Source organism: Sorex araneus, chromosome 3, assembly GCF_027595985.1.
Source record: "Sorex araneus isolate mSorAra2 chromosome 3, mSorAra2.pri, whole genome shotgun sequence".
NCBI lineage: Eukaryota > Metazoa > Chordata > Mammalia > Eulipotyphla > Soricidae > Sorex > Sorex araneus.
Genome location: NC_073304.1, coordinates 104,281,136 through 104,295,808, shown reverse-complemented (window position 1 = coordinate 104,295,808; position 14,673 = coordinate 104,281,136). Strand labels below are relative to the sequence as shown.

General features: G+C 42.5%; 1 protein-coding gene across 5 annotated transcripts in view; it reads right to left on the bottom strand.

Moving 5' to 3' along the window:
- Positions 1 to 14,673, bottom strand: part of LOC101544126 (peptidyl-prolyl cis-trans isomerase B-like) — a 67,609-nt gene that overhangs the window by 27,185 nt on the left and 25,751 nt on the right. For 2 of the 5 annotated variants that reach the window (XM_055132614.1, XM_055132615.1), the window contains exons 4-5: positions 12,361 to 12,450; positions 9,933 to 10,022 (exon numbers count right to left, since the gene is read on the bottom strand). In XM_055132614.1, coding sequence (XP_054988589.1) covers positions 9,933 to 10,022; positions 12,361 to 12,450 — 180 coding nt within the window. Of the gene's footprint in view, positions 1 to 77; positions 5,141 to 7,491; positions 7,582 to 9,932; positions 10,023 to 12,360; positions 12,451 to 14,673 lie in introns of those variants that run through there. The other 3 variants (XM_055132612.1, XM_055132613.1, XM_055132616.1) reach the window with 3 other exon arrangements.

The following is a 14,673-nucleotide window of genomic DNA, read 5'->3' as shown; positions in this document are numbered from 1 at the left end:
ACCGTGATATTTGCAGGGTGTGACCGCAAATGCAAAAGGGGAAAAAATGCATGTAAAAAAATAAAAGACACGTAAGTAAAGAAAAAGGGGAAAAAGACAGTGAGTCTCTAGGGCACTGGGGAGTTCAGTCCAGACTCATGCTCCTGACCACTCAGGGACTAACGGAGCCTGGGTGTGAAGGCTGCCGGGCCGGCACGTGAAAAAGAGCAACAGACCCAAAGATAGTTGATTCATTTCACATCTAATAAAACTCATGTATAATAAATTTGTTGTATGTTCATAGTTAGATTCATATATACATCTATAACTTTGCATTTATATCTAGCATAAATTTAAATTATAGAAATATATATTAATAAATTAGTATTTATTATAAAGTATTGTTAGATTCCTATTATAATTTATATTGCTGTATAATAGAATATCATAAAATTCGTGCATAGCTGAAAAGAAAAACAGACTCGATGGACCAGAAGATCAAGATGGCCAAAGTCAGCATGTTTCAAAAGGTTCAGACAAAAACACACATAGACTCACACATAGACACACATATAGACACAGATAGATACATACACACAAACACAGAGTGCCTAAACATGTGCGTTTTATGCAATGACGAGAACTGGCTGTCAGGAAAAAACCAAACCAATCAATGGCCTCTGTATGGACACGTGGAACAGACCTAAACCCAGTGGAGAAGGAAAGAAAGTCCCTGGATGAACAGACCCTTGGAACTGAAGAGAAGCAGGACCTGAGCCTCCGCGCGGGCGCCCCCTGGCGGCCGTCTGCAGGGGGCGCGCGGGTCAGGAAAGGACCAAACTCGGTGAGGACGTGAGTGATGCAGAGGCCGGAGCGGGAGGGAGGGGAGGGCGCTGGCTCCCAGGGTTCGATCCCCGGCATCCCGCACGGTCCCCCGGCACCGCCACGGGAGATTCCCGAGTGCAGAGCCAGGAGGAACCCTTCAGTGCTGAAGCCGCCGCCGCCTTTCTGCAGCGCCTCCCGGCCCGACCGGGGCGAGCTAGCGGGGCTGTGGGGAGTTCCTGTGGGGTCTCCTCTGTGCGACCCACCGGGAGGGAAAGGCGCAGGGGCAAAGGCGTCGGGGCGCCTGGGTGCATCCAGGGGAATGCACGTTTACAGTTTAGGGTCTCTTAGATGCAGAGGGCAACACAGGCAATACATAGAAAAGGAAGTTGTCACGTGACTCTCCTGTATGAGTGATTGACTGGCTGTGTGAAATACGCCAACCTCTGGTCTTCCGTACACCTCTTAAATGTTCACATGCTCACTCCATGTCCTTCGTGTCTCTGCCAACTTAAACAACAGCTCACATGTTGGGACGATACTGAATCAAATAAACAATATACAAGAGCCCGTCAGCCCACTGACAGTTGCTCAGGAACACTAAAACAAGGACAGTGCTTGTGTGTGAATTTGTTTATCTCATTCTCTGTGACCAGCCCTCTGATTCTAGGTGGGCAAGATACACCACAATCTGTAGCCTGAGTTTATGCTTCCAGAATCAGTAAGCCAGTTCCTTTCCACTTGCATTCGGCCTTCCCACCCCACCTCCCAAATGGCCCCACTCCAATTTGGTAAGCCATATCTCCAACTCTAATGATGGAAGTTTTGCTGAAGACTTTGACATATTTACATATTTAAATTTTAATTTTAGCTAGCTGTCTCTGTCCAGAAGTTTTCTATACATATGTATATATTCCTATATATTTTTTTACATAAATATTTTAAGTGAAAATTCTACACCAAACTGAACAAATGGTCTGATAACAATGGAATGGCAGTGCTTAAGTTAGATTACCCCTAAAACAGTTCAATAATAAACTTTTGTCTGAATTATATTGAGGTGAAATTTAAAAAAAAGTAACAAAAATTAATCATACCAGTCTAAATGCATGCTGTAATCTTATGAATTATAAGCTAAATCTGGGGCTCTACTACTCTCTAGGGCCACAGCACAAAAAAAAATAGGGGAGAGCAACATCACCTTCATTTCAGTGGGCATTTAAGAAAGTAACAGCCGTTCATTAAAAATTTTTTATTTTCAATGACTCACTGTGAGATAGTTGCAGATTCACAAATTTGCATGATTACGTTTCAGTCATACAATGCTTGAGTACCATTGTGTTATTAAATATTTTGAAATTCTAGACAACTTGTATGTTCTTTATATTCATAAAGTTTTTCTTCTGTGTGAATTCTCTCAGGCTTATAAAATTTCTAAATATTTTTCCTACATTCTTAATATTCAGAGGGCTTCTTTTCTGAGTGAATTCTCTCATGTCTGGTGACGAGTGACTTCACTGAGAAAGTTGGCCTACATTATTTAGATTCATAGGGTTTCACTCCTGAGTGAAGTCTCTCATATTGATTTAGAGACAAAATGCTTAAGAAACGTTTTGCACATTCCTTACATTTATAAGGTTTAATTTCTGTGTGAAATCCCTCATGTCTTCTGAGACCTGTATTCATTCAGAAAGTTTACAACACTTTTTAGATTCAAAGGGTTTCACTCCTGTGTGAATTCTCTCATGTCCAGTCAGTTGTGACTTTATTGGGAAACTTTTTGTACATTCTTTACATTCACAGGGATTGACTCCTTTGTTCAAAAAGCAAAATTTAAAAAGAGTATAAAAACGGATTGGAGTTTACCTTGCAAAGAGCCGAACCAGGTTTCACTCCCAGCATCTATATGGTCCCCTGAGCACCTCCAGGAGTAATTCCTGAGTGCAGAACCAGGAGTAACCCCGGAGCATCGCCATAGGTGACCCAAAAAGCAAAAAAAAAAAAGGGGGGGTTGACTCCTGTTAAGTCTCTCATATGCTGAGTTCTGACATTCTCAAGAAACTTTACCTTCATTCGTTGCATTCACAGGGTGTTACTCCTGTTTGTATTCTCTCATGATTAGTAAGGATTGCCTTCATCGACAAAGTTTTGTTTTATTCTTTACATTGATAGTGTTTCAATGCTCTGTGAATTCTCTCATGTGTAGTGAGGTTTGTCTCCGTTGAAGATTTCTTACATTCCTTACATTCATAGGGTTTCAGTCCTGTGTGAATTCTCTCATGTGCTATGAGTTGTGACTTTGTTGAGTAACTTTTTGTGCATTCTTTACATTAATAGGGCTTGTCTCCTGTGTGAATTCTCTCATGTGCCGTGAGGTTTGTCTTTCTTGAGAAACTTTTCGTACATTCTTTACATTCATAGGGTTTAATTCCTGTATGAATTCTCACATGTGTAGTGAGGCCTGTCTTTGTTGAGAAACTTTTCGTACATTCTTTACATTCATAGGGTTTGACTCCTGTGTGAATTCTTTCATGTGTAATGAGGTTTGTCTTCGCTGAGAAAGTTTTTCTACATTCTTTACATTCATAAGGTTTGACTCCTGTGTGAAGTCTCTCATGTCTAGTGAGGCCTGTCTTCATTGAGAAAGTTTTCCTACATTCTTTACATTCATAGGGTTTGACTCCTGTGTGAATTCTCTCATGTGCTATGAGATATGACTTTGTTGCAAAACTTTTCATACATTCTTTACATTCATAGGGTTTGACTCCTGTGTGAATTCTCTCATGTGTATTGAGGTTTGTCTTCGTTGAGAAAGTTTTCCTACATTCTTTACATTCATAGGGTTTCACTCCTGTGTGAATTCTCTCATGTGTAGTGAGGTTTGTCTTCGATGAGAAAGATTTCCTACATTCTTTACATTCATAGGGTTTGACTCCTGTGTGAATTCTCTCATGTTCTATAAGATATGCCTTTGTTGTGAAACTTTTCCTACATTCTTTACATTCAAAGGGTTTGACTCCTGTGTGAAGTCTCTCATGTACAGTGAGGTTTCTCTTGGTTGAGAAACTTTTCATACATTCTTTACATTCAAAGAGTTTCAGTCCCGTGTGAATTCTCTCATGTCTAGTAAGGACTGCCTTCACTGAGAAAGTTTTCCTACATTCTTTACATTCATAGGGTTTGACTCCTGTGTGAATTCTCTCATGTTCTATGAGATATGCCTTTGTAATAAAACTTTTCCTACATTCTTTACATTCATAGGGTTTGACTCCTGTGTGAAATCTCACATGTCTAGTGAGGTATGCCTTCACTGAGAAACTTTTCCTACATTCTTGACATTCATAGGGTTTCAGTCCTGTGTGAATTCTCTCATGTGCTATGAGATATGAGCTTGTTGAGAAACTTTTTCTACATTGCTTACATTCATAGGGTTTCTCTCCTGTGTGAATTCTCTCATGTGTAGTGAGGTTTGTCTTCGATGAGAAAGCTTTCCCACATTCTTTACATTCATAGGGTTTGACTCCTGTGTGAATTCTCTCATGTTCTACGAGATATGCCTTTCTAATGAACCTTTTCCTACATTCTTTACATTCATAGGGTTTGACTCCTGTGTGAAGTCTCTGATGTCTAGTGAGGTATGCCTTCATTGAGAAACTTTTCGAACATTCTTTACATTCAAAGACTTTCTTCCTTGCGTGAATTGTCGTATGGTGAGTGAAGTATAAATCCTGTGAGAAAGCTGTCCTATAGTCTTCATAGTTATAGAATTTTTCTCCTTTGCAAAGTCTTTGGTGCTGAATGAGGCTTAGATTCCCTGAAAAAGGTTTTTGACATTCTTGACATTCATAGGATTCCTCTCCTGTGGAAACTGTCTGATGTTCAATGAGTCTTTGTTGTTTGAATAAAGTTTTGCCATATTGCTTACAGGCATAATTTTTCGCTGAAAGGTATGTGCTTTCATATTTATGGAATTCTGAAAGCTGCCTGTCTGCTTGAAATTCATGATGTATTCCACTGGCACACATTTCTGGATGTTTAGTGATATTAGCTATTTTACAGAGATTGTTGTGGTCCTCAAGTATCTGTACAGGGTATACCTCATCGTGTTCAACAGTCAGAGGTATATTCTTATTACCATGAATCTTCTCAGACAGCTGGGTAGAATAGATTCCCTTACTAATCACTGCCTTTGAGATGGAGGTACTGCTGAAATTAGAAGTGTTTTTGACGTCCACTCTCTGCTTTGTTGTTTCTCTGCTCTTGGTCTTTACACCTTGCAAATAATATTTACTCTTATCTTTCCAATTATGTTCAATCAAGTCATCCTCTGGCTGAATATCTAAAAGTAGAGAAATGTTCTTATTATAAAGACTATCTAAGCATATATTCTGGATTGATAGAGGAGTATAAAGAAGTTACTTCCAATATCAAGGTATGCTTAGAAGAGTATTCATTTTTAAAACATGGTTTTTATTTCTCAGGAATTAAAATGTTTAATAGTCTCATGAGGAAGGGGGGGTCACTACAACCCACCAATGCCAGGGATTACGCCTGGGATATGCACTCAGGTGACGCTTGGGATACTGAGAATTGCACCCAAGTCAATCAGGTGCAAGGCAAGAGCTCTACCTGCTGTTGCTCTGGCTCCAAAGTGTTTCATAGTCTAATGTAAAATTCCCAGACAGCAGAGACTAGCAAGCTCCCCGTGGTGTATTCATATGCCAAAAATAGTAACAGTGATGGGTCTCATTCCCCGAACCCTGAGAGCTTCCAATGTGGCACTGTTGGGAAGGATGACGAAGAGAGGGAAGAGAGGCTGCTAAAAATTCAGTGTAGAGCTAAACACAAAACTCAGTGCAGAGCTAAGCCCTTTATTAACAAGGTTTGATGGAACAGGGCAAGGGATATTATATTTAAGGCTCTGAAGCGAAGCAAGAAAATTAGAGACTTTGCAAAGAGTCATCCTTAGCTGCCAAATGGCAACATAGAATTCAAATCCCAATCTGTAGCTGCGGGAGAGCTACAAAATGGGCCCTGGAAGGAATAACTTTGGAAGAAAATAAGGAATAAAACTGAGGCCTCTCTATGTGAGTATGACCTAGACCAGGAAAGCCTGGAGAGGGATAAATGGAAAATGAAAAGATTTTTGCAGCTGAGGACTTAGAAGCGACTGTGCCTCTTCCCAATTCCTAAGAAACTTCAAAGAGATGTCTCCCAGTCATAACTAAGTCTCGTGCAAAGTCTGATGGGGAAGAAAAAAAAGTGATGCTCACAACTGGCTTAGAGCCTGAGAAAACCTGCCTCAGGTCGTCACAAGTCCTCTCTGTCACCTGATCTGGCAGATAACGTCTGACGTCCTGCTGAGACAAATTTGTTCACGTCAGACTCAGATTCAGACTCTCCCTCGAAGGAGCTTCTGACGGCCAAGGAAACTCCTGCTAGGAAAATGCAGCTGCATCCCTTGCGGGCCCGTCAGTGCCCTCTCCCACTGTATCCCAGGGGCTGTCACCAGGCTGGGCCACTGATTACATCTCCTACTCAGGACAGAAGTGCTGCCTGCCTGTTAGGGCCCATGGTTTGATCGGAAAATGTTAGTTCTAGGGGCCGGAGTGACGGTACAGGGGGTAGTTATTTGCCTTGCACACAGCAGACCCACGTTGCTCCTCAACATTCCATATGGTCGGCCAAGCACCGCCAAGAGTAACTCCTGAGTGCAGAGCCAGGAAAACCCTTGAACATCGTTGGTATGACCAAAATAGCCCCTAAAACCAAAACTTTTTAAAAAAATAAAGAAGAAAGAAAATATTACATTTCTACTATAGAGTAAGGAAAAATGAATACGGTAACATCTCACTTAGGTTTCCAGTGCTTTGACCCTGATTTTACTTGCCAGTATAATCCCAGCAGAGCTCTTGATCTCTTTCCCTGAGAAACAGACCAGGAGCAGCAGCGTCTGAGGGTCAGTGAACACTGACAGGGTTTAACTCGCCCTGGACACAGCCTGTCTCTTGACCCTCCTCTGCTGCCATCCTGTCACCCTTAGGGATAGGAGTCAGAAAAACAGCAAACTGATGACTCGGGCATGTGTGAATGGTGTATGTGTGGTGAACTATTTTGTTGAGCTCAGGCAAAATGATTCCTACCACCTTTGGACTGTCCAATGCCATCAACCAAGATGCAGAACAGGGGCCTACACCCTCTTACTTTAGGTGCAGGAAGGAGTTATTGATTAGAATAAAGCCAGTCTTCCCTATGACTTAGAATTCTGCCTCTTTGACCACATATAGTCCACCACAGCACAGGACAATACCCACCAAAGGATATTTAATTTTATCACTGCTAAAGGCACATTATTAAATCTTCCTCAAAAACATCAATGAGGTTTTAGAAAGAATAAACCCCAAAAGAACATTTAATGACAATGTCCAAAAGTATAGTAACAGAGAATCTAGAGGCAGTAAATCCATAAAAACATTTCACGAAACCAAAGACAAAGATTCCATTTGAAAGTAATTATCCATTTGGAAAAAAGGGCTTAAAACTCCAATAAGTTCTGGAGACCAGTACCATATGAAGACTAATTGCTATTAAGGTTTGAACAGGGGGAAAAACTCGTGGCAAACTGCTCAGCACAACAAACTCTGTAGTTTCCCCCTTTTCCAGCTTCCCTGCCAATACGTACGGACTGACCTGAGAGGATCTGCACTGGAGGACTGACCATCCATGGCTTTGCTCTCTCCTCCAACTTGATGATCAGTTCAGGTCTGGTGACTGAATGTCCTGTTGAAGGAAATGAAGGAGGAATGTTGTTTATTTTGTCAAACTACTTAAAGTCCTTGAAGATTTATACTGGTGGAATCTTTAAGGGTTGTACACTAATGAGTGAACAATAAATATATGAAAAAGTGCCTGGATTTACTTCTTTGGCCTGTGTGTGCCTGAGATGGGTACTCTCTAACTTGAGCTTACGGGTCCCCATTCTGGGGAATGACCCACACATCCACACTTGGATACGCACTTGTGCTTTTATCCACTCTGGGAAGTCTGTGTTCTCCCTTGAGCACCTGTCTCTTGCTGGAGTCCTTGCTGCCACAGTTCCCAAATCATTTTTACTGTGACCCTCGGGTAATGTCCCAGACCCCAGCTTATGGGACAGACTGGCACCAAGGATCTGGCAATCCCTGGAGATTAGTATAGACTGATGAGTGATGGCTGGGGCTTGCCTCGTGGGACTCTGACACCTATGCTATATATAAGACATACAGCTTTGTCTCAGGTTTAGGCCAGAGAGACTCTATACCACTGCTTTCAACATAGCCACAAATCTGACCTCTCTTACCCCCTTATCACCTGCCCTCTCGTGCTACAAGTTCCACACATACTGCATTCCTTCTGTTCAATATGATCATTGTTCATCCTGAATAAACTTTTGTCAATGGAAGGCTACATTCTCTTTCTCTCATCTCCCTTTGGTTTCCACATAACTTGCTTCACTTCCAGGAAAAGAAAAATAAAGTGTTCAATATCAACTATATATATTATTTGGGAAATGCAAGAAAAGCAACCATGAGATATCAATCCACACCAGTGAGACTTGCATATTATTATTTTTATGTCTGATACAACTCTGATACTGGAGTAGATCATGTAAAGAGAGAACCATCATTCACTGTTGGTGTGAATGTCATCTGGTCAGTGTCTATGGAAAACGGTACGGTGATCCTCAACAGGTAAAAACAGAACTTCCTTTCTGAACCAGTGATGCCACTCTTGGTATACACACAAAAAGTAAATTACTTTGAAAAATATTACTTATGCACACCTCTGTTAAGTGCATAAGACAGAGCCAAAGACCAAGAAAAGCATGATCTCACTCTGCAATACAGAGATCAAACATCAGAATCATCTGTGCTGAACAATTACAACCCCTCAGCCTTGGATTATACAATTTACTAAGAAAGGGTGGTGGGGCTGGAACCATAGCACAGTGGGTAGGGCGTCTGCCTTACATGCAACTGACTGCAGGCTTACTTTAGATGCAGGGAGGGATTATTGGTTAGAATAAAGCCAGTCTTCCCTGACTGGAATTGCTCCCCCTTTTTGTCACCTGAGTAATACAATGCATCACTCGAGTCCAAGAAAGCACTGGAGTGTTCCTGATACTAGTACTTGTGAATCCTTAGGATTCTGCCTCTTTGACCACGTATAGTCCACACAGCGCAGGACTCCCACTTGAAATACTCTACCGGCCTGCTTCAGCTATAAAACAAAAAAGGGGGAGATGGAGTTCCTGCGGGCAAAGTTCTGAAACCAACTGGACCGGTCGAGCTGTGAGAATGTTCCCAGGACCCGGACAGGGCTGATGGAGTGGCACCTGGGGAAACGGCATTTCCTGGAGACTAGTATATATTACTGCGTGGCAATTCCTGGTGTCCAGGTTTGGAATGTGGGACATTCACCCCGATGAATCTAGACAAATAACTGATGGGCAAATGTGGAATAACGAATGTTGACCCCTATGGAATCTAGATGAATGATGTTGTTTCTGCTAATACTAATCTTCCCCACATAAACATTAATCTACCCTTTCACCTCCCACTTAGCCCCTGCCCTTGTCCCGTCTCTGTTGCACTCCGTCGGCCCCTACAGAATCACTGCTTGCCCTCAGCAAAAGTGTCTTCAGGGGCATCAGCCTGTCGTCCATGTGTACTGACCGTCAGCCATAGACTGCACTGCAACTAACTCCGTCTACACAGGTCCCCGGACACTGTCCAACAATATCCACCAAAGGATATTTTACTACTGCTAAATGCACATTATCAAAGCTTCCTCAAAAACATCAATGAGGTTTTAAAAAGAATAAATCCCAAAGAACATTCAATGAGAATGTCCAAAAGTACAGTAACCAATAAAAATATTTCATGGAACCACACACTAGGATCTCTTTTGATAGTAACTATCCATTGGGAAAGAAGGGCTTATAAATAGTAAGTTCTGGAGACCAATAACATAGGATGGCTAACTGCTATAAGGTTTGAACAGGGAAAAAAAACTCGTGGCAAACTGCTCAACACAACAAACTCTGTGGTTTCTTCCATTACCAGCTTCCCTGCCAGTATGTACGGACTGACCTGAGAGGCTCAGCACTGGGGGACTGACCATCCATGGCTCTGCTCTCTCCTCCAACTTGATGATCAGTTCCGGTTTGATGACTGAATGTCCTGTTGAGGAAAATGAAGGAGGAATATTGTCAAACTAATTAATGTTCATTTTGTCAAAATTATTGAGAGGCTTTGAAGAATTATACTGGGAAAACCTTTAAGAGTTCTACAGTAATAAGTAAACAATAAATATATGAAAAAGTGCCTGGATTTGCTTCTTTGGCCTATGTCTGCCTGAGACGGGTACTCTCTAATTTGAGCTTATGGTTCCCCTTTCTGGGGAAATGACCCACACATCCACACTTGGATACGCACTTGTGCTTTTATCCACTCTGGGGAAGTCTGTGTTAACCCTTGGGCACCTGTCTCTTGGAGTCCTTGCTGCCACAGCTCCCAAATCATATCACTGTGACCTTCTGGGAACGTCCCGGATCACAGCTATGGGGACAGACTGGCACCAGGGATCTGGCATTCCCCAGAGATTAGTACAGATATAGATACTCCACAATTACTGATGGCTGGGACTTGTAACATGGGATGCTGACACCTATGCTATAAGACAGCTTTGTCTCAGGTTTAGCCCAGAGAGACTCTATACCATTCTTTCCCACAGAGCCACAAATCTGACTTATCTTACCCCCTTATCATCTACCCTCTCTTCCTACAAGTTCTGCACACACTGCATTCCTTCTGCTCAATATGATTATTGTCCATCCTGAATGAACTTAATCAATGGAAAGCTACATTCTCTTTCTCTCTCTCCTCTCCCTTTGGTTTCCAAATAACTTGCTTCACTTCCAAGAAAAGAAATAATAAAGTGTTCAATGTCAATTATATGTATTATTTGGGAAATGCACGCAAAACAACCATAAGATATCAACTCACACCAGTGAGACTTGCATATTATTATTTTCAAGTCTAATACAACTCTGATACTGGAGTAGATCATGTAAAGATATAATCATCATTCACTGTTGGTGTGAATGTCATGTGGTGTCTATGGAAAATCATATGGTGATTCCTCAAAAAGGTAAAAACAGAACTCCCCCTCTGAATCAGTGATGCCACTCCTTGGTATACACTAAAAAAAAAATTGCTTTGAAAAATATTACTTATGCACATCACTGTTAAGTGCATAAAAGTATGATCTCACTCTGCAATACAGAGATCAAACAAGAGAATCATCTGTGCTGAACAATTACAACCCCTCAGCCTTGAATTATACCATTTATTAAGAAAGAGTGGCGGAGCTGCAGCAATAGACTTCAGGTGCAGGGAGGGATTCTTGATTAGAATAAAGCCAGTCTTCCCTATGACTAGAATAGCTCCGCTATTTGTGCCACCCGAGTAATACAATGTGTCACTCAAGTCGCAGAAAGCACTGGAGTGTTCCTGATACTAGTACTTGTGTTGTTATCCTTAGGATTCTGCCTCTTTGACCACGTATAGTTCACACAGCACAGGACTCCCACTTGAAAAACTCTATCGGCCTGTTTCAGCCACAAAACAAAAAAGGGGGAGATGGAGTTCCTGCGAGCAAAGTTGTGAAACCAACTGGACCAGTCGAAATGTGAGAATATTCCCAACCCGGACATGGCTTATGGAGTGGCACCTGAAGAAATGACATTTCCCAGATACCAGTATATATTAATACATGGCAATTCCTGGTGAACAGGTTTGGAATGTGGGACATTCATCCCGATGAGTCTAGACAAATAACTGATGAGCAATAGTGGAATATGGAATTTGACCCCTATGGAATCTAGATGAATGACATTGTTTCCGCTAATACTAATCTTACCAACACAAACATTAATCTACCCTTTCACCACCCACTTAGCCCCTGCCCTTGTCCCGTCTCTGTTGCACTCTGTCTGCCCCTACAGAATCACTGTTTGCCCTCAGCAAAAGTGTCTTCAGGGGAATCAGCCTGTTGTCCATGTGTACTGACCGTCGGCCGTAGACTGCACTGCAACTAACTCCGTCTACACAGGTCACCGGACACTGTCCAACAATATCCACCATAGGATATTTATTTTCAGTACTGCTGAACCCACATTATCAAAACTTCCTCCCAAAAAACATCAATGAGGTTTTAGAAAGAATAAATCCCAAAAGAACATTCAATGAGAATATAAAAGTACAATAACTGAGATTCTAGAGACAGTAAGTCCATAAAAACATTTCACAGAACCATACACTAGGATCTCATTTTAAAGTAACTATCCATTTGGAAAGGGCTTGTAACTCCAGTAAGTTCTGGAGACCAATAACACAGGAAGGCTAACTGCTATTAAGGTTTGAACAGGGGGGAAAAAACTCGTGGCAAACTGCTCAGCACAACACACCCTGTAGTTTCCCCCTTTTCCAGCTTCCCTGCCAATACGTACGGACTGACCTGAGAGGCTCTGCACTGGGGGACTGACCATCCATGGCTCTTCTCTCTCCTCCAACTTGATGATCAGTTCAGGTTTGGTGACTGAATGTCCTGTTGAAGGAAATGAAGGAGGAATGCTGTTCATTTTGTCAAACTACTTAAAGTCCTTGAAGATTTATACTGGTGAAATCTTTAAGGGTTGTACAGTAATGAGTGAACAATAAATATATGAAAAAGCGTCTGGATTTGCTTCTTTGGCCTGTGTGTGCCTGAGATGGGTACTCTCTAACTTGAGCTTACGGTTCCCCATTCTGGGGAATGACCCACACATCCACACTTGGATACGCACTTGTGCTTTTATCCACTCTGGGAAGTCTGTGTTCTCCCTTGAGCACCTGTCTCTTGTTGGAGTCCTTGCTGCCACAGCTCCCAAATCATTTTTTTCTGTGACCCTCTGGGAACGTCCCAGATCCCAGCGCTTATAGGGACAGACTGGCACCAGGGATCTCGCATTCTCGGGAAATTAGTATAGATTGATGATTGATGGTTGGGGCTTGCAACTCATGACTCTGACATATAGCTTTGTCTCAGATTTGTGTAAAAACACAAAAAAGGAGGGGGGCACATTGGGCACAGGCCAGCGGTACTCTATCTCTCCCGCTGCCCGCGTTTGGTAGTCTCATGCCTCCTTCCCCACCGAGGGGAGGTTGATGGCGATGAAGAGGCAGGAGAAGGAAGGAACAAGGGCCAGGCTGGTTGGTCTCAGTTGCAGTTTATTCCATTCCCATCTCCATTCTCTGATTCTCCTGCTTCTTCCTCCCCCATGCTACTTCATTCTCCTTCTCGCTCTGGATCTGGATCTCGATCTGGCTTCTCCAGATCTGGCACTGGGACTGGCCCCTAGCCCACTCTTTCAGCATAGTTAAATCCACCAGCATGAGGTGTTGGGGCTTACACACAGGTGTGGTCACAATCAATAGGGGTAAAGTTCTTTCCCTCAGGGGATGCTTCTTCTATGACAGAATCTCTTTCAGTAGGACGACCCACCCAAAGCAGAATCCCATGGGTGTGTTTCTCCTATCCTTGTCCAACTAACATATACACTTTCATAACATCAGTCATTTTGTATGGGCACAGCAAGAGATGCAGTAAACTTATAGAATTGCTCTCCTGGAGTCATCTCGATCTCAGACTACAGTGCTCAGGCCAGATTAGTCTTTCCTATCCCTAGCAGGGTCCTAGTCTCATCGTTACCTTTGGACCATGACAGCATTTGTCCATAACCAAGCTCTTAACTTATAGTTAAGCATTAGGCACTTTGGCCAGGCCCATCTCGATGCCAGGGTAGCACATAACTCACCGCTTGCCCTCGGTCCGTCCCGTCCCTTGCCGGGACCCGGCTTTTGGGGTAAGAGGAAGTAAGGGCAGCTGAGACTTAAGTCGAGAAAGCAGATGCCCGGAAGTGAATAATATTCGAAGCCAATTAAATCCCATGTTACAAAAGCATATTAACAACTGTCTTTCTTTGTCCATACAAAAAGGACATTGCTTTAAAGTAAACTATTTAAAAGACATAGGGAGAGGAGAAAGGCAATATTATTATTATTTTTTTAATTTTATTTATTTATTTTTAATTCGTGAATCACCATGAGGGCACATTTACAGATTTATACACTTTTGTGCTCATGTTTCCCTCATACAAAGTTCGGGAACCCATCCCTTCACCAGTGCCCATTCTCCACCACCAGTAAATCCAGCATCCCTCCCACCCTCCCCGATCCCATCTCCCCCCGCCCCGCCCTGCCACCGTGGCAGGGCATTCCCTTCTGTTCTCTCTCTCTAATTAGCTGTTGTGGTTTGCAGTAAAGGTGTTGAGTGGCCACTGTGCTCAGTCTCTAGCCCTCATTCAGCCCGCAACTCCCTTCCCCCACATGGCCTTCGACTACATTATAGTTGGTGATCCCTTCTCTGAGTTGCCCTTTCCCCAGAATGTGAGGTCAGCCTCCAAGCCATGGAGTCAACCTCCTAGTACTTATTTCTATAATTCTTGGGTGTTAGTCTCCCACTCTTTTATTCTATATACCACAGATGAGTGCAATCTTTCTATGTCTGTCTCTCTCTTTCTGACTCATTTCACTCAGCATGAAACTTTTCATGCCCATCCAGAGAAAGGCAATATTAACTTTTAATACAAGTTCAGTGTCCTAGAAAGGTCTGACCTTACGAATTAACAGAGTCTGATTAGGGGGAAAAGTTGATTAACTGGTTGGGGAAGAGAGCATACAGAAGTGGTTACAGATAGACAAAGGAATGGGAGTGACTCAGGAGCACTTT